The sequence below is a fragment of the Bos javanicus genome, chromosome 23 (genome assembly GCF_032452875.1).
Source record: "Bos javanicus breed banteng chromosome 23, ARS-OSU_banteng_1.0, whole genome shotgun sequence".
NCBI lineage: Eukaryota > Metazoa > Chordata > Mammalia > Artiodactyla > Bovidae > Bos > Bos javanicus.
Window position 1 is genome coordinate 40023812 of NC_083890.1, and position 26176 is coordinate 40049987.

The 26176-nt window shown below is 42.9% G+C and overlaps 1 protein-coding gene across 9 annotated transcripts in view; it reads left to right on the top strand.

The window, feature by feature from the left end:
- Window positions 1–26176, top strand: part of KIF13A (kinesin family member 13A) — a 202737-nt gene that overhangs the window by 135363 nt on the left and 41198 nt on the right. For 5 of the 9 annotated variants that reach the window (XM_061398778.1, XM_061398770.1, XM_061398771.1 and 2 more), the window contains exons 10-20: window positions 2921–3032; window positions 3415–3627; window positions 6082–6192; window positions 8582–8716; window positions 10353–10483; window positions 14301–14387; window positions 14487–14653; window positions 15846–15965; window positions 20948–21161; window positions 23685–23847; window positions 25030–25170. In XM_061398778.1, coding sequence (XP_061254762.1) covers window positions 2921–3032; window positions 3415–3627; window positions 6082–6192; window positions 8582–8716; window positions 10353–10483; window positions 14301–14387; window positions 14487–14653; window positions 15846–15965; window positions 20948–21161; window positions 23685–23847; window positions 25030–25170 — 1594 coding nt within the window. The remainder of the gene's footprint in view (window positions 1–2920; window positions 3033–3414; window positions 3628–6081; window positions 6193–8581; window positions 8717–10352; window positions 10484–14300; window positions 14388–14486; window positions 14654–15845; window positions 15966–20947; window positions 21162–23684; window positions 23848–25029; window positions 25171–26176) is intronic. The other 4 variants (XM_061398773.1, XM_061398775.1, XM_061398776.1 and 1 more) reach the window with 1 other exon arrangement.

The window sequence follows — 26176 nt, forward strand, 5'->3', positions numbered from 1 at the left end:
TCAGTTGTGTCCGACTCTTTGCGACCTCATGGATTGTAGCACGCCAGGCTTCCCTGTCCATCATCAACTGCCAAAGTTTGCTCAAACTCACGTCCATTGAGTCGGTGATCCCATCCAATTATCTCATCCTCTGTCATCCCCTTTGCCTCCTGCCTTCCATCTTTCCCAGCATCAGGGTCTTTTCCAATGAGTCAGTTCTTCGCATCAGGTGGCCAAAGTATTGGAGTTTCAGCTTCAGCATCAGTCCTTCTAATGAATATTCAGGACTGATCTCCTTTAGGATGGACTGGTTGGATCTCCTTGCAGTCCAAGGGACTCTCAAGAGTCTTCTCCAACACCACAGTTCAAAAGCATCAATTCTTCGGCGCTCAGCTTTCTTTATAGTCCAACTCTCACATCCATACATGACTACTGGAAAAAATCACAACTTTAACTAGATGGACCTTTGTTGGCTTGTATAGTTATATAGAGCTTATATATAAACTTGTTCAGTTATATAGAGCTGTAGGACCACTGTTAACCTCAGAGTTGCTGATATTGACTCTTGAGTCACTGAGCTCTTTATGGATGGTATGAATTAAAGTAATTTCTGCTGCATTTGGGTATTAAAAATCAGGATAGTCCAAAGGATTGCTTCCAAATGAGAATTCCATTTCAATAGTTGCAAAATGTGAAAAATGCCCTATATTCTTTATCTAGCCAGAAACATGTTTTTGCCTTGTATTGAACTCTTTTTTCCTCTATTTCATATAGGTCATGCACATTTTTCTTTCTTAAAATTGTTAGCCATTGGTTGGGGACCTCCCTTCCTGGACCAGGGATTGAACCCATGTCCCCTGCATTGGCAGGCAGATTCTCATCCACTGTACTACTAGGGAAGTTCCTCATTCAGCTTTAAGAAAAGTAAAAGACATTTTCACCAAGAACTTTATTTAACAACGTAGTCACTAATTGAATGAACTTTCTGGCTAACCCAATAACTATGCAAGGACCTTATTTTCAAAAGAGGACACACCTGAGGCTCTGCTGGACATGAATTGGATGGTGGGGAGCACTGTATAACCCAGGACAGTGGCTTTTTTTGTTTGGCTTCTTTCTCTTACATTTTCAAGGTTCTTCATGTTATCGCACGTGTCAGAACGTCATTCCTCTCATACGGCTGAATACTGCTCCACTGCAAGGACATATTGCATTTTATTCTTCCCTTCATTATTCAGTGGACATTTGAGCTGGTTCCACACTTTTGGCTGTTGTGACTATCACTGCTATGAAATTCTTATGCAAGTTTTTGTATGGACATATGTTTTTGTTTCTCTTGGGGTGGATTTGTTTAACTTTTAAATTTGTCAATTATGATGTACATCTTTATGTCACTTAGCAGTAACGGCTGTTAGTTATTAAAATTCTGGCTCCTTTTCTGCATTGCTTTGTATTTCAGTGACTTCTCCAGTGACTCACCTTTGGGGAATGTTATTTTGTGGGAAATACAGTTTTACTCCCTTCAGCTTATTTAATGGAAATCTACTGTTAACGTTAGGAAGAAAGCTGTGTTGTCGTTCACTTGCTAACCTCTAGTCGCCTGCTGATCTTCCTGGTTTTTATAAATAAGTAATAGCATTTAATTTTTTCATCATTTACAAAACCTTTTGTCTTTGTGGTATCATGTTACCTTCCTAGCAGTCCCGAGAGATGTCCTGAGACTGATCTTTTCTGGCTGCTAAACTTGGAGTCCAGTTGATTTCTTTTAAAAGAACAGTTAATCCTTAACTATGATATGAGGCTGTCCTTCATTCTTCAACACCACAATCTGTTGTTTCCATGGTGATCTTTTTTCCAAGTACAGAGAATATGTATTAACCACCAGTGGAGGTTCCCAGGTGGCGCAGGTGGTAGAGAACCTGCCTGCCAATGCAGGAGACATAAGAGAGGTGGGTTTGAGCCCTGGGTCAGGAAGATCCCCTGGAGGAGGGCACAGCAACCCGATCCAGTATTCTTGCCTGGAGAAGCCCATGGATAGAGGAGCATGGCGGGCTGCAGTCCATGGGGTCACAGAGTTGGACACAACTGAGTGACTAACACTTTCACTTCCACCAAGGGAAGTTCATTAGCCTACACCAGTGGTTCTCAGACTCTACTTGCATTAGAATCTTCTGGAAGGCTTGTTGAAGCTCAGTTTCCTGACTTAGTCTGCATGGGTCTGGAGATAGTGTGTTTCTAACAAGGTCTCAGGTCATGTTGATGCTGCTGGTCCCAGCACGATTTTGAGACTCATAGGTCTGGCAGCTGAATGTATGTATCACTTTGGGTATTGTTCAGCCAGCGCTTCTCAAAATTTAATGTGCACGTGAATCGCCTGGAGATACCTTTAACTGGTTGTGACTCAGTAGGCCTGGGAAGGCTTCCAGGATTCTGTTTGGGTGGTTCTTTGTTTTTGTTAAACTGTGGTAACTCCACATTGAAAAAAGCTTGCCAGCTTTAAGCAGATGAACAGGATATACCTTGTAACCTGTGATGGAAGTATGCTTTACAAGTTACGTGGTTACTCCTAGAAAATCAGAGGCCAGAGTAGTCCTGGTTAGACTCAAAGAGCAGATGGTTGAGACTTTAAACATAATATTCAGAGTAAATTATAATTCTCTTGAGGAATCTTTTAAATGTATGTTTCCAGGTTCTGAAATGTTTCACAGCTCCTGTTTCTTGAACAAAATAGATTCTACAGGGATTCTAAATTCATTCTTTTAAACTAAAGGAGTTACTTTTTGTTTTTCATTTTCTCAGCTTCTCCACGAATGAAGACTTGATGAGATCAACTTTAAGGACTTACTGTTTTGCATAATTTTATACTTAGTACCTGGAAGGATTATTATATAAACAAAATAAATTCTCCATAAAACTAAGTTTTTTCTTTTTCTCTTGGCAGATCACTTACAACCTTGGGGTTGGTTATCTCATCGCTGGCTGACCAGGCAGCTGGCAAGGGTAAAAACAAATTTGTGCCTTATCGCGACTCAGTCCTCACTTGGCTGCTTAAGGTAATTTATTGCTCTCGTGTTCTTTTCCAACTAGAAATTGGCTGTTTCAGTGGTGACAGCTGAGAGATGTGTGCAAAGCTAACCAAAGACAACACAGCGAACTTCTGACAGTAGTGTTACTATGATCTCTAAACACGCAAGGACGAAGGCTCGTTCCCGTTGCCATTTTTCCATTGTAAGGCTGTTTGACAGGCATTGTGCTTTGATGTGAATAGAGAGAGATCACCGTTCTCTTGTCACAAAATTTTTTGTGAAATACAAGCCCGTTTCCACATCAGGTTCTCTTCACAGAGAAGGTCATCTGCACACATTTGCCGCTTCCCTCTTGCGTTGTGCCTGGAACAGGCCCTGTTTCTAAGATGCTATTTGAAATATGTTGCAGGACAATCTGGGGGGCAACAGCCAGACCTCCATGATCGCCACCATTAGCCCAGCAGCAGACAACTACGAAGAGACCCTCTCCACGCTGAGATACGCAGATCGAGCCAAAAGGATCGTTAACCATGCCGTCGTGAATGAGGATCCCAACGCGAAGGTCATCCGGGAACTGCGGGAAGAGGTGGAGAAACTGAGGGAGCAGCTCTCACAGGCTGAGGTATGGTGAGCCCAGCACTCCCTGTGATCCGGCTCCCTGGCTCCTGGTATCTGAGTGTTGAAGATGAGCTCGCTCGCAGTTCAGCTCCCCTCATGTCCTTCAGCAGTGCTGAGCCGATGAGCATCTTCTCCGTGCTAAGCATGGGGAGGACAACGAACATGAAATGCAAGGCTGCATCCTAGGCACTGACAGTCGAGGAAGCAGACAGTTAAGAGACTTGCTGCCACTGCCTGACTGTTTCAGGCAGTCAGTTGGCCCTTCACACTCTTCCAGTGTGAAATCCTAAGACCCAAAGATGCTGCTTTGATTAACATTGTAGATGACAACTTCCACATGGCCTTGCCATTTTCAGAGAGGTTAGCTCTGTATCATCTCGTTATTAAGTCGGGCAGACAAGGTAGTCAAGAATAATTAGCATTAGGAGTAATTCATTTTGTATTTGGTTCATTTGTATCAGCTCCTGGCAGGGAACCAAATCACATTTACATTGTTACCATCTTTCCTTGGCTTTACCCAGACTTCATAATCATACCCACTTCCCAATAGCTGTTGCCAGGGGAGGCACTGTCTCACTGCACTAGATGGGGGCCAAGTGCCTCAACTTCGGTTACATGCTTCTGCCTGCCAGGACTCGGGTGTGTACCCCAGGCTTCTGAGTTCACCTTCCTTCCTACTGCTGTCTTCTGACCCCACAAACAAAGGGAGGTCAGAGCTAGGGACCTGAAGATTCTACCTACTGCTGATCATGGAGCTGCATTGTAACTGTTTGCTTACATGTCTTTCTCCTCTTCTGGGCCACCGGTTCCTCAAGTGCAGGAAGCATGTTTTATTAATTGTGTTTATCCCTAGTACAACAGCGATACTGGAAAGCACTTAGCACAATGGGTTGCCCATGGGAAGTGCTCAATAAATGGTGCTCTTTTTTATTATCATTCTAATCATCACTGAGCGCCTCAAGCTTAATTTGTTTTTCATTGATGCCAAGCAGGGTGGTAGAACACTTGGAAAATTAAAATGCTGATAAACTGTGATGAGAGTCGTTCCTCGGAGGAGCATGATGACTCTGGAGTTTGTCTGTAGGTGGATCATCTCTGTCCTCCCTCCTGTCTCTGAATCTGCATTTCTGCTGTGACCCTGTAATCCAGGCCTGGTAGCCAGAACAGTGCCTGGCCAAAGGGGTAGACCAGAGGAACCACAGCAGGTTCACGTCATAGCTCAGTCGTGTTTGACTCTTTGCAACTCCATGGACTGTGGCATGCCAGGCTTCCCTGTCCTTCACTATCTCCTGGAGTTTGCTTAAACTCACATCCATTGAGTCAGTGATGCCATCCAATCATCTCATCCTTTGTTGTCCCTGGCTCCTCCTGCCTTCAATCTTTCCCCAGCATCAGGATCTTTTCTAATGAGTCGGCTCTTTGCATCAAGTGGCCAAAGTACTGGAGCTTCAGCTTCAGCATGAGTCCTTCCAGTGAATATTCGGGTTGATTTCCTTTAGGATTGACTGGTTTGATCTCCCTGCTGTCCAAGGGACTCTCAAGAGTCTTCTCCAGCACCACAGTTCAAAAGCATCAATTCTTTGATGCTTAGACTTCACATAGAATTTTCATGTGTGTCCCCTTGGACCCAGCACTGAATGTCACTCTCAGGTTCTGTTAACACAGTGAGACACAGTTAACAACATCCTCAGCCAGACCCACATCATCGCCACTTCAGCTTCCAGTCCGAGTTCTGCCATCTTTCTTGTTTGTAGGGTTATCCTTTGCAGAGCCTCATGTTTCATGTTACTACAGAGTGTCATAAAAACATATGGGGGCCAAGGAAAGGCCCTCCGAGATTTCTTAAGCTGCATGTCTATATTTAGACCTCTTAATTATTCTCACTGAGCAAACTCAGAGGGAAATTACTGCCTTTTTAACCAGATGTCCTATTTCCAAGTGAGTAATAAGCATGCTAAGTTTATTACCATCAGTAAGAAAAGTAGTTCAAATGGCCCAGACTCAAATTTTAAAATGATTGAGAAGAGTCTCTACCTTTGCTGGTAGGTTAATATAACTGGGATGTGTTTATTAGTGATGTGTGTTGGTCTTTGTTTTATTGAAAAACAAATCTAGTCAAGTAATTTGTTCTCATACTTTGCTATTTTGAAGGTGAACTTTAGCATCTTTGAGGTCTTTAAATGTGAAATTTAAGTATGATGGATAAAATTACTCTGGGACGATTTATATCATTTTAATTCAGGGCACTGGAATTTCTTTTTTCTGGCTTTAAGAGGAGCAGCCATTTATTCTTTCACATCATTTGATTAATAAAGATCTAAAAACCCCCCTGACAGTGTGTGGCTTAATTGCTTCCAACAGACAGTTGATAACCTCTTAAGAAGGACAATAAGGGATTGTCTTGTACATAATGCTGGAACAAATGAGAAAATCAGATATCTCTGCTTTCATTTTAAAGGCTATGAAGGCCCCTGAACTGAAAGAGAAGCTGGAAGAGTCTGAAAAGCTGATAAAAGAGCTAACAGTGACTTGGGAAGAGAAGCTCAGGAAAACAGAAGAAATTGCACAGGTAGCTTAATAACCCGGGCCTAAAATACCGTGATTTTTTTTTTTTTTTTTGGAAGTACAGTTGACATAGAGTGTTGTGCCATATAGCAAAGTGACTCAGTTATACACATATAGACATTCTTTAAAAAATTTTTTTTTTCCATTATGGCTTATCACACAGGATATCGAGTATCGTTCCCTGTGCTACAGTGATTCTTCTTCATTTGCCATCTTTTCTGTAAAACGACTTGTCATCCTCAAAGAATCCTAAGGGGATTTCACTAGTGGTCCGTTGAGTAAGACTCTGTGCTCCCAATGCAGGAACACGGATTCAATTCCTGGTCAGGGAACTAGACCCTGCGTGCTGCAATTGAAAATCCTGCACGCTGTAACTAAGACCCGAGACAGCCAGAAAAAAAAAAAGACAGCCAGGAAAAAAAAAAAAAAAAAGCCTTAAGGAGCTTTTTCTACTGAACTAGAGCCTACAAAAATCCATTTTTAGACACTGACTTCATTGTCTTATATCAATTACTACTTGGTCCCTGTGTTTGCTAGAAGAGAGTTCAAAATTTGTGCAGGCATGGTATAGGAATCATCTTTAATGTGTCCTGCTTTTCACATTTTAAACAAAAATCTGTGATTTCAGATCACCTGGCAAAGCATTGGCAGAGAATTTATAATAGTACTCTTGCCTGGAAAATCCCATGGATGGAGGAGCCTGGTGGGCTGCAGTCCATGGGGTTGTGAAGAGTCGGACACAACTGAGCGACTTCACTTTCACTTTTCACTTTCATGCATTGGAGAAGGAAATGGCAACCCACTCCAGTGTTCTTGCCTGGAGAATCCCAGGGACGGGGGAGCCTGGTGGGCTGCCGTCTATGGGGTCACACAGAGTCGGACACAACTGAAGTGACTTAGCAGCAGCAACACATCATAGGCTTTTCAATGTGTTTGATTCTTTGGCTCATTAGAAAATGCTGTTATGAAATTTATTTGAGATAAAAAGCAAGGACTGAGCATGCACACATGTGTGAGTGTCTGTATGCGTGAGATGTGAATTCTACACTGTGCATTTCATGACATTTTCATCTCACTGACCACTTGTAAGTATTGAACCATCCCAATCAGGTAGCTGGAAATCAGTAACTGGAACCTGGGCCAGCCTTCTGCTTATGTTTTTTTAGATATCACAAGCACACACCTAACTTTCTGTAACTCCTACTTGGCTTTATTTTTCTTCATAGCACATATCACCTTAGGAAATTCTGTATTTTACCTGTCTATTTTGTTATGGTCTGTGTCCTTCCACTAGAATATAATTTTTGGTGAAAGAAGTAACTATGTTTTGTTTGCTCTTGTATTCCCAGCCCTAGGTTAGTACCTAACACAAAAAACATTTCATGAATAACTTGAATGAATTCAAAGTGAAAGTGAAAGTTAAGTCATTCAGTGGTGTCCGACTCTTTGTGACCCCATGGATTGTAGCCCACCAGGCTCCTCCGTCCATGGGATTCTCCAGGCAAGAATACTGGGGTGGGTTGCCATTGCCTTCTCCAGGGGATCTTCCTGACCCAGGGATCGAACCCAGGTCTCCCGGATTAGAGGCAGACGCTTTAACCTCTGAGCCACCAGGGAAGCCCGAATGAATTCAAGGCCCTCTGCAAAAAGGAGAGGCCTGCTCTTCCAGCCCCATCTCCCACTACTTTCCCACATTGACTAGGGATTCTTTTCTTTTTTTAACTTTTTATTTTACATTGAAGTCTAGCCGATTAACAATGTTGTAACAGTTTCGGGTGCACAGCAGAGCAACTCAGCCATACTTATACACGTATCCATTTTCCCCCAACTCCCCTCCTCTCCAGACTGCCCATAACATTGAGCAGCGCTCCCTGTGTTATACGTGGGGTCCTTGGACTAGGGGTTCTTGACACCTGCGTTCATCCACCGCATCCTGAGTCCTCACTGTACTTCCCTCTGCCCTTACCTTGCAACTCCCCCGTTTCTTCCTCTTGAAATTCTTCTTGTGCCTCAAGAACCATCTCAAATGTATTCTCTTCCTGAAGCCTTTCCTGGACTCTTAACCCATCACAATCTCCGTCCTTTGAAGTCCCGCAGCACGGTGTTCCTCTTCAGAGGCTCGGGGCTCTCCTCTTTCATCTCTAGCCCTGTGGTCTCATCCCCTCCACTGGACTGGAAGCCCCTTAAGGGCAGGCCGGTACCTGGTTTACCCTTGGTGCTCCTATGACACTGACACAAGATGTCACATGTCTTAGACGCTCAGAAACTTGGTTGAGCTGAGTAGAATGTGTCGTTTCACTGGCGTTGTCCCCAGAAATAGTGACTTTCCATTGGTACATCTCCTGACTCGAGCAACACACAGAGCTTTCCTGCTTTTGTGTGTCTCTGCACAGGAGAGGCAGCGGCAACTTGAAAGCATGGGGATCTCCCTGGAGACTTCTGGTATCAAAGTGGGAGATGACAAGTGCTACTTGGTCAACCTGAACGCAGACCCTGCTCTCAACGAACTTCTGGTTTATTATTTAAAGGTAAGAAGTATATGAGCAGATAGCTGCCATCCTGATTCCTTCGTGTACGATCCCACTTGGGTCTGGGTACCTGTCCCCATGATCTTGCTTTTTGTATCCAGCTTAGCTCTCATTAAAAGTAAGAGGAATGGTAGTTCAGTCGGGTTACCACTGAGTGAGAACTAGCTGTTTTGTATTGCGTCAGCCAAAAAGTTTGGGTTGGCCAAACATCTTTTCCATAAGATGTTATGGAAAGACCCCTGACAAACTTCTGGACCAACCAATATTATACTGGGGCTGCCTAGCTGGGCTGATTTCAGAGGGGCAGGGGGAGCCACCAGGGGTGTCAGGGTGATCTCTGGCTATGGCGACAGGATTCTGAGAAGCTCTGGAGAGTCACCATTATGCGTCTGAGTAATCCTAAGGGGATCTTGAGGTCAGCACAAGCCTAAAGCGGACTATGATGGGAAATTACACAGCTAGGGTTTTTCCCTAGGATTCTTCCATATCCATCCCTTCTAAACCTGCGTCCTTAGGAAGTAACTCTTGGTCCCATGATCACCCTCAGGTGTGGAGATGGGTGTGTGCTTTGGGGTTTGGCCCTGTGGCCTCAAGGTCATGTCACTGACCATACTGCAGCAGTCACTGCAGCGGTTGTCAAACTCCTTCGTTAGGGATTCTGAGCTGCCTCGTGAATATGCAGAATGCAGTGGAGAATAAACTTGAAGTGAAGAAAGGAGCCTCAGTCTTCTAGAATCCTTGTTATTCTACTTTTTCCAGAAACAAATATGACATAAATAGCCCCTGACTTACTGAGAGTCCGCTCACAGACTTAAGATCTGTTCATTTAGGAAAGGATGAAGCGGTAAGGGATTGTTTCTGAATTCTTGATTTTGAAAGACCATGCACTGCGCTTTCTCGTTGAACAGGGAAGTCTTTTTATTGTCACAGAGACTGCATGACTTTTAGAGCAACAGAACAGGCAAAGGGGCTGCACACTGGGCCCAACCAGCAGGAATCACAGTCCTCACATGTCTGAGTTTTGAAGTACTTAAGAATCATGCTAACGTGTACACTGTATAACCCACAGGCATGAATACTCTGTAATTTAGTATTAGCAACTCAACTTTTGTTTATCATTTTAAAAGTTGAAAATATGATTCTCCATGAAACTATTTTCAGTGTTTCTTGAATTTATATAGCTTTTCTCAAAGACTTTCACTGTTAATTCAAGTGATTCTTGAGAAAGAATCCTATTCATTAGATCATAATAATACTGTTTTGGTTTTGCGGGAGGAGGGGGGGACAGGCTTAGAATGAAATGGCTTGGCCATGGTCACATAAATAGTCATCAAGTTAAAATTGGAGCTCAAGGTTTTCTATTGTCAAATCTGACTTCTTTATGTTCCAAAATATTAGCTAATCACTGTTGATTAGGGTTTTGTTTTGTATTTTTTCCTATAGTGTTTAAACATGTTTTAAATTTAGAGTGTTAAGGTAAGCTTTTGACCTACAATGCACCAGATCTCGCATCTCCTGTCTGGTTCACCTAATGTTGTTATCCGTGGTCTGTTGGGTTATTCAAATTGACTGTGATAAACTTTTACTGAGTTACCTGCAAGTGTACGTGTTTCTGTCTTGAACAATCTGTTACCAGGACCACACCAGGGTAGGTGCCGACACCTCTCAGGACATCCAGCTCTTTGGGATAGGAATTCAGCCTGAGCACTGTGAGATCGACATTGGCTCTGATGGAGAGGTCAGCCTCACTCCAAAAGAAAATGCACGGTAAGAAAAGTACCGTATAGATAACTAATGAGAGCCTACCGCGTAGCTCAGGGAGCTCTACTTAAATGCTCTATGAGGACCTACATGGGAAGGCAGTCCAAGGAAGAGGGGATATATGTATCCACATGGCTGATTTACCTTGCCATACAGCAGAAACTAACAGAACATTGTAAAGCAACTATTGTCGTCGTTGAGTAGCTAAGTCCTGTCCAGCTCCTTAAACCCCATAGACTGTAGCCCACCAGGCGCCTCTGTCCATGGAGTTTTCCAGGCAAGAATACTGGAGTATTCGGTTGCCACTTCCTTCTCCAGGGGATCTTCCAGACTCAGGGATTAAACTTGTGTCTCCTGCATTGGCAGGCAGGTTCTTTACTGCTGAGCCACCTGGGAAGCCCTAGACTCCAATAAAAATTAATTTTAAAATAATAAAAATAAAGAGATGGTAGAGAAGAACAAAAAAATAAAAGTACCTTAACATAGCTTAAGTGCCTCATTTTCAGGAGTAGACTGCCCCTTTCTGTTTGTTCAGTTATCAAAGTTAAGGCCACACTAGCTTTTGCTTTCTGCTTATAGAGAGCTGTGTAAGCAAAATTTAGAGCACCAGCTTCGGCGTGGCTGATTCTGCCTTTACTAGCTGGGTGATCTTAGATAAGATACCTCTTTTATCTAATCTTCAATTCCCTCATGTGATAAATAAGGCTGCTACTGCTGCTAAGTCACTTCAGTTGTGTCCGACTGTGTGACCCCATAGACAGCAGCCCACCAGGCACCCCCGTCCCTGGGATTCTCCAGGCAAGAACACTGGAGTGGGTTGCCATTTCCTTCTCCAATGCATGAAAGTGAAAAGTGAAAGTGAAGTCGCTCAGTCGTGTCCGACTCCTAGGCTAATGGTAGACAAAACATACAAATCACTTCCCTCAGTGCCTGACACACATAAATATTGAATAAAGTTAGTTGTTACCCATATAATGCATTATATGAAAAGCAGTTAAAATCAGATAACCCCATTATATGAAGAATTCCTAAGCTAAGCTATAATATGTAAAAATTTGAGATTTGACAGGGTAATATATTTACTTTTTATTTTCTACTAAATGATGTCTTCCATTATTTTATAAGCACGTATAAAATGAAGTCTTAAAACAATATTCATTAACGCACAGCATTATAATTCAGAACATATGTTCTTATGAAGAAAACGACATTCTTGTCAAATTACTCTGTTAATATCAGCCGTATACATTTCCAAGTGATGAAAACCTGAGACTGAAACCATCAACATGCGTGATTCATGAAATCTGTAGTTCTTATGTTAAAGTGATATATTGTTAACATATTTAATGATAAGGTGATACTAGTCCTTAATTTTTATTTATTCCAAGTTCAAATAAAATTGAACTTTGTGCTATACCCCTCCATTAGAAGCTCTGGGGTTTTTTTCCTACTTTTTTAATTGACAAAATTACGTGTGTATATACACATGCACACACACACACACACACAGCGTGACAGTTTAATCACTTTCTCTTTCAACTCTATATCTGAAAATGATCTTATTCAGGAGATTTCCTTGTACCTGATTTTACCTCCAAGTCTTTTTACCCTACTTTTCTTCCGTTCCCACCATGCTCAGTCTCCTCCTTTCCTATGACCTGAGGCCAGTGGTTCATTCATTCAGTATACTTGCTCTAGGCTCTGTGCTGGGAATGTCCAAGAATAGTGACTCAAAGCCTAGTGGGGGAGGATGTATAGAAACAACAGTTATTTTACAGGAAGCTAAGCGCTCCTTCTAAAGTGATCTTTATAACCTGCAAATATGATCACTATAAAAGTATGTGGGGTTTGCAGGACTTAGAATATGCTCTTGTCATGGGAATGCACAGTAGCAAAAGAAGTGAAGAACAAAATATATTTTAGAATTATGTAAGAGTTGGCGAGATTTAGTGATATGCTCAGAGACAGCATAGGAACTCAGTAAAGGAAAAGAAGTCAGCACTATTAAGTTTCTGTCTTAGAAATAAGATAAACAGTGGTGCTACTGAATCAAGATAAGGTATATTAGAGGAGGAACAGGCTTGCAGGATGATAGGTAATGAGTAGTAATGAGTTCAGTTTGGGATATTTTGAGTTTGAGCTGTCCTTGGGATATCGGTGTGAAGATTTCCAGGTGCACGTTGGATTTAGCACTGTAGACCCTACACTAAAGATACACAGCTGGGTGTTATGTATTGCCTGTTTTGAAAGTGGATCTAGAATGAATAGTGGAAGCGTTAAACCAATGTCTATGGGATGATCTGAAGATAATCCATGAAGGGGGCTGATATAGGCAAGGTACAATGATGGAATCCAAGAAAAGAGAACATTTAAAGAAGAGGTCAGTATAGAAGCTAAAGAGCTTCTGTGGGACATAGCAGTTAGGAAGACATTAACAGCCAGTGGATGTTTGGGTACCAGGCAGTTGTGGGTATGGAAGGAAAGTAAACAAAGAAGGAAGACTAGGAGGTGAGGAAGTGGGTGGAGAATCTTGATTGTGAAGATGGGAATGGGATTGGAGACATAGCAAGAGAAGGAGGTGGGGTGAAGGGATAGTCATTATTTCCTTGAATCTTCCGCAGGTCTCTCTTCGCATGTCTTACCTGCTGCTTAACTACAGTCTATTGAGTGTTAATCTGTGTCTCTGTTTTTCACTTGTAGAAGTCTAAGAAGTCTTTTTTAAGATATGCCTGGTCTCTATTGGTAGAATTTTGTTTTTACTCCATTATATGCTTTAGTAATTTTATTTTTACTTATTTCATTGCCTTTATTTGGAAATGCTCTTCTTTGATGTTGTTGGGGCTTCAGTCCAACTGTTTGTTGTATCTGCTGATAACTTTGCTTCCTAAAGCAGTTCATGATTTTTTAGATTTGTTCCTCTTCAGCGGTTTGTAGGAGTCTTGTGGCCTGGATGAGGCTACATAATTTCCTGCGAAGAGATTTTATATTTGCTTCCTCCATGTACCCCTGGCATGTGTCCAAGTGGAAATTACTTCTATGCTAATTTCTTGGCTTGGGTACATTGCCAAACCAGTTTCCATAACTTTTTCTTTTTTATATTATTGTAGTAAGAGCATGATATGTTTGTGTGTATGTGTGTGTATAAGCGAGCACCTAGAATAGTATATCTAAAGATGCAAATGATCACAGAAGTAATAAGTAAAAGAAGTAAATATTATTATATTTCTCTCTGATTTACTCTGGAACTGTTTTTAGTTTTATTCTAGAATAACACTGCTCAGTAGAACTTTGTGAGACCATGGAAAGGTTCTCTGTCCGCTGAGACCATTTTGGTAGGTCTCACCACCACTATCGAGGTGGTGTGGGCTTTCCTGGTGGCTCAGCTGTAAAGAATCCACCCGCCAATGCAGCAGACACAGATTCAGTCCCTGAGTCAGGAAGATCCCCTGGAGTAGGAATTGGCAACCCACTCCATTATCCTCGCCTGGGAAATCCCACGGACAGAGGAGCCTGGCGGGGCTACAGGCCGTGGGGTCGCAAATAGTTGAACATGACTTAGCAACTGAGCAGGCGTGCACACACATTGAGGTGGGGCTCTTGAGAATTGACACATGGCTAGTGAGAATGAGAAACTGAGTTTTTAGAAGGATCATTCAGCAGTGATCCTTATTTAAAATAATTATTATTTTAGATAATAAAGGACACTGCATGGCCCTTTATGTCTATTAGAGAGAGCTCCCCCGCTTACCTCTTGAGCCCCTGGGTCGGCGTTTTCTGCTCTTTACTGTTGAGCTGACACATCCCCCCACGTCGTGTCCCCCAGGTCCTGTGTCAATGGCACCCTCGTGTGCAGCACCACCCAGCTGTGGCATGGGGACCGAATCCTGTGGGGAAACAACCACTTCTTCAGGTAAGCACCTTGTGCTCACAATTATGTTCACTGACATGTCTTTTCTGTTACCTGAGTGTGAAACACACTGATTTTCTCTAATGGTCAAAAACCCCACAGGATTAATTTGCCCAAGAGGAAACGGCGAGATTGGTTGAAAGACTTTGAGAAAGAGACAGGCCCGCCGGAGCACGACCTGGACGCGGCCAGTGAAGCGTCCTCAGAACCAGACTATAACTACGAATTTGCGCAGATGGAGGTTATCATGAAAACGCTGAATAGCAATGGTGAGACCCTACACAGTTACTTTCTCTCTCTCCTCTTTAAATGACTCCGGGAGGAATTTGAGCATGACTAGAGAATTGTCAGATTTCTAGCATATCAAATTGGGTATTCTGTTGCAGGAATAAAGCTTTTGACCTTTTTTGTTTATTTCTGGATTTTTCGCTTCAAGGACCTCTCTTTTTAATTATAAAAATGAAGTATCAAGAAAAGGCCAGATGAAAAAACAAGTGTGATGTATTACTATGTAGAGTATAGAACAACAGAAAAGAGCATCATTAAGATTAGGGATTAAGGGATTTCCATGACAATGGTTAAAATTCTTCCTTCTGGTGCAGAGGGCACAGGTTCAATCCCTGGCTGGGGAACTAAGATCCCACGTGCCATGCTGTGGCCAAACATTTTAAAAAGAAAAAAAGATTAGAGATTAAGATTAACTATGGGGGCTCCTGACAGCGCAGCACAGGGAGGACCACAGCCGGGACCCAAGCTCCAGCCCATTCTGCCACTTGCTCGCAAAGTTGGGAGGAGTCCCGACAGACATTTCATGCTCAGACAGGATCACGTTAGTGGGTCGGTTAACAACATGCCTGAGCAGCAAGTCTCCTCTGAGCGGTTGTTTGGAAGCCCCAGTAGGTGCAGGGTGTGACAGGAGAGTGCAGTTCCAAACTCCAGGTGAAGGAACGCCCGTTAGAAGAGAGCTTCTTGCTTTCGATGCAGTTACAGGCTTCTGGGTGTCTCTGTTCTCCAACTCTGCGAAGCATCTAAGTGGTATCCATTTAATCATCTACCATCCCATGGCACACATTTCTAATTTCTCCAATCACTACCTGCTTATCATATATTTATTTATATATTTATACACACACACACACACACACACACACACACACGGTCCCCCTGGATAACCAGTGAGTGTGTAGTATTTGTTAATCCCTCCAGTCTTCTTAGGCAGAGCAGTTGGTCATCAGTGGCCTGGCTCGTGGTGTTAACGTAAGTATCCATTTGTATTCTAGATCAGACTTTGATCTCTAGTGTTGATTTCATTCATTTAAAAGCAATATTTCCCTGTCACTCTGCTTTACCCACTCCCCTTGCTAAGTGAAGCTCCCCTGTAGGGCACATCGATGTGCTCTGATACGATGCTGAAATGCTGGCGGCCGGGCAGAATTCATACTCTTCACCTCTACTGCTTAGGTGGCTTCCCGATCATAAGCCTGTCTGCCTGGTGGTCGTCCCCTTGGTGGTCCTATTTGAAGATTCTCTTCCCTCTCATGTGGTTTCAGACGAAGCTCCTCCACAAACACTGGGATAAAGGTTTTAACTGATTGGCTTTAGCTTGAAGGAGCTTGACTGGTTTTTAGCAGGGCTGCTGGTTGGTGCTTGTGCTTCATGCTTTGGCCAGATCTAACATGACGGGGAAGACACCGCAGTCTTCTGCCTGGCAGAGGTGCTCTGAATTCTCGTTGGAGCAATGTTCCCTTTTCAGTTATGACCGCTTCCTCCCCGTTTCCAAATTCCATGGCCTTCCCAATGGTTAGAACCTGGTGGCTGTTCTTTTCTTCATGTATCCGACAGCAAGAAGTGTCTCTAGTATTTTTATTTCTGTTGACAGCACAGGAGTTCAGGATATGGTACTCCTGGGTAAATAGTCACCTGCATTATCTCAGTGATAAACTAAAATAGCGTATCTTCAAATCTCTAGAATAATTAATGGTCTAAAACCCAGTTCATTTGAATTAAGAGTAAAAGCAAACCTAGTATTTTTAGACCATAATATGTTTTTCTCGACAACAACTGTTTTCACAGAGTCAGTGGCAGCTCTAAAGTAAAGAAGAACTGAGGGTCTGCTGAACGGTCCCAGAGCTTATTCCATCTGGAATTCAAAGGTTCCTTTTTCCCTTAAAGGATCTATTCTGCCCTTTGATTCAGTGCCTTAGGCATCTTGATACGAATTAATTCTAATTCTCTGGGTCACTTTTTTTTTCTTTTTTTTAATTTTCTGGGTCCTGAGGCTTCCCTTATGGCTCAGCTGGTAAAGAATCCGCCTGCAATGTGGGAGACCTGGGTTCAATCTCTGGGTTGGGAAGATCCCCTGGAGAGGGAAAAGGCTACCCACTCCAGTCTTCTGACCTGGAGAATTCCATGGGCTGTATAGACCATGGGGTCGCAAAGGGTCGGACACAGCTGAGTGACTTTCACTTTCACTTTCCTCTGGGTCACGTAAATGCCCTTCAACCTTTACACCATCACCCTCTCTCTTTCCCATACACGGGACAAACAAGTTTGCGCTCATTGCATAGTTATGTACCAGGCAGAGAATAAAGTAAGGAAGAAGGGAGCATGCTATGCCCAAAGGAAAAGAGGTCCTTTCTCTCCTAAAACACTTACCCCTTTGGTTTCTTGGCCTGAGGCTCCAGGCTCACTGAGTTTTAAAACAGTTCATTCAAGAGGAACAAAGTGATAAGGAAATGAAGTAAACTGTTAACACTCTTGATAGTGGACTGGTGATTTGAGAACAGGCCAGAGCATCTTTGGTTTCTGTCCTTGCCCATATCACAGAGTCAGACTGACATGCTGATTGGAATGATCTTTTTACGAGTATGCGATATAGGGAGAACAGATACATGTACAGACATGGCTGAGTCCCTTCACTGTTTACCTGAAACTGTCACAACATTGTTAATTGACTATACCCCAATACAAAATAAAAAGTTTGAATTTAAAAACAAACAAACAAAGAAGAATATGCTGTATAGGAAATTCCCAGCAGTTAGGGTTCTATGCTTTTACCTCCAAGGACCTGGGTTCAATCCCTGGTCGGGCAACTGAGACCCCACAAGCCGTGATGTGTGGCCAAAATAAAAAGAATATGCTGTATACTGAGAAAGGCTTAAAACAGGTCAATTAATTCAGAAAGAAAATGTTATCCAGAGAAAAGTGTTTCCAGACTTGTGCTGGGATCAGAGGGAAAAAGAAACCTCAGCCTCTGTACCTCTCCTGGGTTCTATGTATGCCGGCTACATCTGGAGTCCCCGAGCAGGGCTTTCCGGGCTGGTCCATGGCAGGCGAGGGGAAGGATGCTTGGAGTTGCTCTCTGGCACATCTGTGTGTTGTTCTGTGGCTTCTGAGAAGGCCTGGTGAGCAGTAGGGGTGCTGTGTCATGGCCAGTCGCATCACCTGTGCGTTGGCGTGGAACTCCCTCCTCAGCCACTTGGGATATGTGTGTTTCCACACACCATTGACCAGCAAGTAGAAATAAGAATTAAACATCTTATTCAGTGTCTTTTAGCCAAAGCCCTAGACTATGATTTTATAAAAAAAAAAATCGTGTGTTTTCCAGTTTTCTTTCTCTGAAAAAAGGTTCATACACACCAAGTTCAGTTCAGTCGCTCAGTCGTGTCCGACTCTTTGTGACCCCATGAATCGCGGCACGCCAGGCCTCCCTGTCCATCACCAACTCCCAGAGTTCACTCAGACTCACGTGCATCGAGTCAGTGATGCCATCCAGCCATCTCATCCTCTGTCGTCTCCTTCTCCTCCTGCCCCCAATCCCTCCCAGCATCAGAGTCTTTTCCAGTGAGTCAACTCTTCACATGAGGTGGCCAAAGTACTGGAGTTTCAGCTTCAGCATCATTCCTTCCAAAGAAATCCCAGCGCTGATCTCCTTCAGAATGGACTGGTTGGATCTCCTTGCAGTCCAAGGGACTCTCAAGAGTTTTCTCCAACACCACAGTTCAAAAGCATCAATTCTTCAGCGCTCAGCCTTCTTCACAGTCCAACTCTCACATCCATACATGACCACTGGAAAAACCATAGCCTTGACTAGACGGACCTTTGTTGGCAAAGTAATGTCTCTGCTTTTGAATATGCTATCTAGGTTGGTCATAACTTTCCTTCCAAGGAGTAAGCGTCTTTTAATTTCATGGCTGCTGTCATCATCTGCAGTGATTTTGGAGCCCCAAAAAATAAAGTCTGCCACTGTTTCCCCATCTATTTCCCATGAAGTGATGGGACCGGATGCCATAATCTTCATTTTCTGAATGTTGAGCTTTAAGCCAACTTTGTCACTCTCCACTTTCACTTTCATCAAGAGGCTTTTGAGTTCCTCTTCACTTTCTGCCATAAGGGTGGTGTCATCTGCATATCTGAGGTGATTTTAGGGCCCTGTAAATGGATGGTGAGGACCCTGTCCTTTCTTTTTGACACCTAGAGCCTAAATAGAAAATATATATATATATCACTGTTTGAGAAATATATATATATAAAATCCTGAGAGAACTTTTCTTCTCTAGCCCTTAAATGTAAAATTTTTTAAAACTCTCTCAAAAAACATTACCATATTATTTACAATTTTTCTTCCAGAGGCTCTAAGGCTGTATCAGAAGTTCTAATCCTTTGGAGCATATCAGTTTTCACTATGGGAGAGGTCTTGCCCAGCCATGGTCTGTCTTTGTGTAAGAAGGGTTTTTTTTTTTTGGAGTCCATTTTTCACTGGCCTGATGCATTTCAGGGACTCTTATGTCAGGACTCTATGAAGAAAAGTATTCTTCTTTGAAAAAAGAAATGAATTTTAGAATTTTACATCAGCAAAGAACAGTATTTTTTAAACATCTGTTCTTTAGCAGAGTACTAATTCTGAGGAAAACATTGGAGGTAAGAGTATAATTTATTACTAAGTTTGTTTCCTACCCCAGATAATCAACTCTGGTCTGAGTTCAAAACCCGGCTCTGTTGCTTTGCTTATTAGCTGTGCCATCTTGGGTTGGCCACTTAACTTTTCTGAGCTCCAGTTGTCTCCTCTTTAAAATGGGAATGCTGCCCACCCCTAGCTTTGTTGCAAGGCTTTCGTGAGATGATGCATGAAAAACGCATAGTGCCTCTACCCTGAGACATAAGCCAACAGATAGTAGAATTATTATTGCTGTTGTGGTCATCATTTTTATTAAAACAGCTCACCTATACTGTGTATATCTAGTGATTTTTAAAATTACTTTTACTTTGTTTTGTAGTCTTTAATCTTTTTTAAGCTAAAGTACTATTTCCCCCCCCTCTTCTCATATAGAAAACTAGTAAAATATGAATGCTTATTTCACAAATTGATAGGGTCTTCTGGTCTAGTCAGTCAATATCATCATCAGGTGATGTGAAGATTCCTCTTAATTTCCTTCTCTTAGTCCAGAAATTAAAATGAGAGTCAATTTGTAGAAATAGGACACTGTGCTGAATAACAGGCAAGTGTGTAAATCGCAGGCTAGTCTGAGAATACAAGTAAATCTCCTAGGTCTTATGTACTTCAAGGAAATATTTACTGTTATGGTAAATTTCTTTGTTTACGATCCAGATTGTCTAACATACTGTTTCCCCATTATGGCCTCCTCACTTACATGTGTCATAGTTTTCTCTTTTGTACGCATGGTCTGTGCTTTCCTTAAACTTTGTGCACTGCATCCAGGTCATTGGCCGTTACCAAGCTAATGTCCCGGGACAGCCAATTAGCTCTTTAGGATTGAGTCCTACCTACACCATAACCACCGCTAGTCATAGTCAGGGCCCCTTTAAACAAGATCTATTAGTATTTCTAATACTTGTTCACCCACATGTATGTTGGTCATCTCTCAATCTGCAAAAGCAAAAAAGCAGAAGTAGACTTTTGTTTTTGTAAGTGAATTGCTTTCTTGGCTATTAACACCTGAGAAATTGGCAGACCATATACTCAATTCATATTTTCAAACAGATGCTGTAATCTGTAAGTTTCCTCCCACATTAGAGAAATTCAGGAGAAACAAATTTTTAGCCAAATCGGAACTATAAAGCCTTTGTCAATGGGTTTGTCAATGGGAACTATAAACCCTTTGTCAACTAAAACCAATGCTAAATGCACCTAAAAAGTGATGACATAAAATCAAAATCTTGTGTGGCTCTGTCTTTGAAATCACCTTAGATTTCATTGAGTCTTTCTTCTCGGTGGATAGAATACCATCCCTTTTTCCTCTACCCTCTTCTTTTTGTAGTTGAGCCACCTTTCTACACATCAGGGCGAGCTCATCAAATTGAAGAACGTAATAGTAGATGTGAGGAATGTTTCCATACAACGTGTTTAATCTGAAATGTTAAGACAAAGGAAATGGAGAGAATTCCACCTGACTGGGCCCGGCCGGCCGCTCCCAGACAAGAGCACTGAAAGGCTCCATCTGGGGGAGGAGACGGTCCTCGTTAGAAGCCTCGCTGGGGGTGGGGGGCGCTGCCGGTCCAAGCCACCGCTGAAGGGCCCCTTGCCTTGTCTCTTGGCTTGCCAGACCCAGTTCAGAACGTGGTGCAGGTCTTGGAGAAACAGTACCTGGAAGAAAAGCGAAGCGCCCTCGAGGAGCAGCGACTCATGTACGAGCGGGAGCTGGAGCAGCTCCGCCAGCAGCTGTCCCCAGAGAGGCAGCCCCAGATCAGCGGCCCTGACCGCCTGGCCTACAGCAGCCAGACGGCGCAGCAGAAGGTGACCCAGTGGGCCGAGGAGAGGTAGGAAGGGGACCCAGGGGCCCGGGGCAAGGCCTCGGGGCCTCAGGGAGGCTGTTGTAAGGCACGTCAAAGGGGGACAAACCTAGCAAAGAGGGAAATCTTACTTCCATGTCTGAATTGTTAGCGGTTGCCTTGTCTTTCAAGGAAGGTTCCCCTGGAGAAGGAAATGGCACCCCACTCCAGTCTTCTTGCCTGGAAAATCCCATGGATGGAGGAGCCCGGCAGGCTACAGTCCATGGGGTCCGAAAGAGTCGGACATGACTGAGAGACTTCACTTTTTCACTTTCAAGTAGGTTTACTGTGACGTCAGTTGTTAAAGATTACACCTGCCCTCTTACCCTTCAGTGAAAATGGTGCCAAGTTAGAATATCACTGTTTCGTTTTGAAGTAAAGACAATTGAATAGTTCTAAAGCATAAAAGCAGGCTTCCCTGGTGTCTTTGATGGTAAAGAATCCGCCTGCAATGCAGAAGACGCGGGTTTGATCCCTGGGTCCAGATGATCCTCTGGAGAAGGAAATGGCAACCCACTCCAGTATTCTTGCCTGAGAAATCCATGGACAGAGGAGCCTGGCGGGCTACAGTCCATGGGGTCCCAAAGAATTGGACATGACTGAGCGACTTTCACTCACTCAAAGCATAAAAAGCGTTTCTTGTTCTTTTATTTCTCTTACTTTGGAGTCAATTTAAATGCAGTTTTAATATTAAGAAATCTGTGAATTTTTTAAATTTACAACTTTAAATTATTTGTATCAGAACTGAGGCAGTAGTGGAGGAAATGGTAACAACAGTAAAGATAGTAAATTGTTACAAAGCTCTGTTGTGTTCTTGCCACAGTCTAGGAATGGTGCTTTTTTATGATCCCAACAGCACCAAGTCATGGGAAATATTATTTGAATCAATCGAAATACCCTCTCAGTCATGCATTCAGTAAATGTAAAGGCCAGGCTTTGTTGACAGTCCATTAATAACTCCTCTGTTGTAATAATAATAGCACTGGACATTTCTTAAGCATTTATTGCGTGTCGACACTCCATGCCGCAGAAAATCCGAGTGTAACTTTGCAGTTGGTCCTTGATATCTACATTCCACATCCACAGATTCAACCAACCGTGGATCATAAAGAAAAAATTCCACGTCTAAGCAGACCTGTGCAGTTCAAACCCATGTTGTTCAAGGGTCAGCTCTACTCTTTCTTTCATTCAGTGGGTAATTTTTGCATATTCTATGATGGGCCATGTACTTGGCCAGGAATTAGGTGTAGTGACAAGGAAAAAAAAAAAGACATGGTCCCTGCCCTAGGGGCGCTTACAGCTTCATAGGGGAGATGGATGTTATTAGTCAAATAATTATACAAATAAGTGAAAAACTGAAACTATGACGAAGACTGAAAGTGAAAGTCACTCAGTCGTGTCCAGCTCTTTGTGACCCCATGGAATAGACCGTGGAATTCTCCAGGCCAGAATACTGAAGTGGGTAGCTGTTCCCTTCTCCAGGGGATCTTCCCAACCCAGGGATCAAATCCAGGTCTCCCGCATTGCAGGTAGATTCTTTACCAGCTGAGCCACCAGGGAAGCCCAAGAATACTGGAGTGGGTAGCCTATCCCATCTCCAGTGGATCTTCCCGTCCCAGGCATCGAACCGAGGTCTCCCGCATTGCAGGCGGATTCTTTACCAGCTGAGCTACATGACAAAGACTACTGAGGCAAAAGATGTGGCTCTGGGAAAACATGGAATAGGGTTTGGATCTAGTCAGGATGTTGCTGCTGCTGTGTCACTTCAGTCGTGTCTGACTCTGTGACTCCATAGACGGCAGCCCACCAGGCTCCGCCATCCCTGGGATTCTCCAGGCAAGAACACTGGAGTGGGTTGCCATTTCCTTCTCCAATGCATGAAAGTGAAAAGGGAAAGTGAAGTCGCTCAGTCGTGTCCGACTCTTAGTGACCCCACAGACTGCAGCCTACCAGGCTCCTCCATCCATGGGATTTTCCAGGCAAGAGTACTGGAGTGGGGTGCCATTGCCTCCTCAGTCAGGATGTTAGAGACATATTTATCAAGAAGCACTCATTTAGAGTTGAAAAGCAAACTGCTGCTGCCCCGAAAGTACCTACTTCTCACATCTACCAAATGAAGAAATCACATAAAACACTTCTCCTTATGCTAGAGCTCCTCTACTACAAAGCTTACAAAAGTCATAATGATTTCTTTTTCCTAAAGGAATGCTTTATTGGGCTTTTATTTTGCATTTTCATATCAAAATCTATTCTTTTTCAAATATTATATGATTTAAAACATGGTTGGAAGTTAAGTTACCCACACCTTTGCTCCTCATCCCTGGTTACCAGTGGATAGCCCATGGAACCCTGGTGGGAAGAGGGGAGGATAAGAGGTGAGTTGCCAAAAATAGGTTGACAGATAATTGTCTGAGAGGAGATTCTTACTACTTTCTAATAATATGACTCACTTGGAAAACGGGATTGCAGTTTTCCTCCAGATGCTCTCATTTCCTTCTCTGTTGCTCACAGGGACGAACTCTTTCGCCAAAGTCTGGCAAAACTGCGGGAGCAGCTGGTGAAAGCCAACACCCTGGTGAGAGAGGCAAACTTCTTAGCCGAGGAGATGAGCAAGCTCACCGACTACCAGGTGACTCTGCAGATCCCTGCTGCGAACCTCAGTGCCAACAGGAAGGTAAGAATGCTCTCAAAGAGGAGGAGGGCAAGAGGCACAGCAGTAGCTTCTGAGAGGTAGAACATCACCCTGACATCCGCAGAACATCTGTGAAGAGACCCTGACGTGAGCCGGAGGGTTTGTTCTTTTAAAGACCCCGTCTAGAAACCTCTTTGGGTATATATGATCAGAATATGAGAATCTGGAGGGCTCAAAGAGTTGCTAGTTTAAATGCTTTCTTTAAAACATTGCAACTTGGGAATTCCCTGGTGGTCCAGTGGTTAGGACTCTGCACTTGCACTGCTGTGGTCCAGGGTCCACTCCCTAGTTGGGAAACTAAGATCCCACAAGCTACGCGCTGCAGCCAGAATTTCTGGATATAACTAACTCCTCTTGCTTTTCTCTCTCATATAAATGCCTCCTGAAAATGGGGGATGTGTAAATATCTTATAATAGTACAATTCTGAGAGAGTGACAAGAAAGGAAAACTCCTATGATCCTTGTTTTATATACACAGAAGGATTCTTTGCAGCCACTTGGAAGTTTCCATCAGTAAACTTCAAGATTTTTTTCTTTAGGGAGAAACCTTGAAAAGTAATTTTTTCTCCATTCATTTTTCCCTCCGACAAGTGAGTGAGAAATGAGTCAGAGGGTATCTCATCAGCCTTCTTGCATTTCAGTCTTTTGACCAAGTAGTTCTCCTTTGCGAAATTTACTGTAAATCCATACTTACAGAAGTGTTTGTAAAGGTTTATGTGCTTTAGTACAAGGATGCTTATCATAGTTACCTTTGTAACAGCAAACATTTGAAACAGCCATGATGTTGGGCAGTAGACTAATTAGTCAAATGAGTGATACATCCCCATAACAGATCACTTTGTTGCTATTAAACATTATGTTTCTGAAGAATATTTAACCACACAAAAAGGTTAACTGTGGAGAAAGAATTGGGATGGGAAATTTGTATTTTTGCTTGGTTCTAAGTGTGATTAAAAATAAAACGTGCATGCACGGCCCTACAAAGAAGATTGAAAATAAACTAGAATATTCCGTATATGGTAGATTTCATCTTTCTTTGTATACATTATGTGTCTTTTTTAAACTTTGTGCTTGGTGATAACGCACATTGCTTCAGCAGTCCAAAAACGTTATAACGAGATTTGCTGTGTTTGTTTTTTTGTTTTTGTCTTCTATATTCTACAGAGAGGAGCAATAGTGAGTGAGCCAGCTATTCAAGTGAGGAGGAAAGGAAAGAGCACCCAAGTGTGGACCATTGAGAAGCTGGAGAATAAATTAATTGATATGAGAGACCTTTATCAAGAATGGAAGGAAAAGATTCCTGAGGTAAAAGGGACAAAATGTCAAGGAGTTTGGTTGCATTAAAAGGACAGAATATGAGTAACTTAACCATCAGAACTGGAGAAGGCAATGGCACCCCACTCCAGTACTCTTGCCTGGAAAATCCCGTGGACGGAGGAGCCTGTAGGCTGCAGTCCATGGGATTGCTAAGAGTCAGGCACGACTGAGCGACTTCACTTTCACTTTTCACTTTCATGCATTGGAGAAGGAAATGGCAACCCACTCCACTGTTCTTGTCTGGAGAATTTCACAGACGGGGGAACCTGGGGGCTATAGTCCACGGGGTCACAGAGAGTCAGACACAACTGAGTGACTAACACACAGTTGTCAGAACACACACATGTGCATCACTGAATATCTGCAGTGATGCTGGGGACATTTATATTAGAAATGTAAAGTGAAATCAGTTGGATGGGTCATAAAATATGTGATCCTCACACAGATAGGAACTACGTGAAGAGAACACCTAGCACCTTCTGCATCTTTAGTACATTTCAAGTGAAATGAAGTGGAACAAAGTGAATTTGTGCTGTTTTGTCAGTGGTGTTAAAAATCAGCTTAGATGGGCCAGCATGGGTTTTGTGTTCATCAGCATATGCTCATGCTGTCCTAGCGGTATTCATGGCTGGGTACATGCTAAGAATAATTTTAGAGAGCATGGTCCATTGTTCGTACACTAGTAATGGAAAAAAGGACTCAACGAAGGAAATGAAGAAGAGCTCAGGGAGTAGAACCATGTAGGGTAGGGTGTGCCAGGGAAGACGGGGAGGGTTGGGGTGGGGTGTGTGGTAGGTGGGGCTATAACTGATAGAAGGGCTTTCCAGCCTTTTCATCAGTTATCGCCCTAACAAGCCCCTCCCGTGTGCTAGTTTTGATTTATTTGTATGACATGATTCTGATTTTACTTTTAACCAATGTGGATAAATGCTTTCTTTTTGAAACATTTCAAAATAGCTAGTTTTAAATAGTATTAGATTGATGTTTTCTTTTC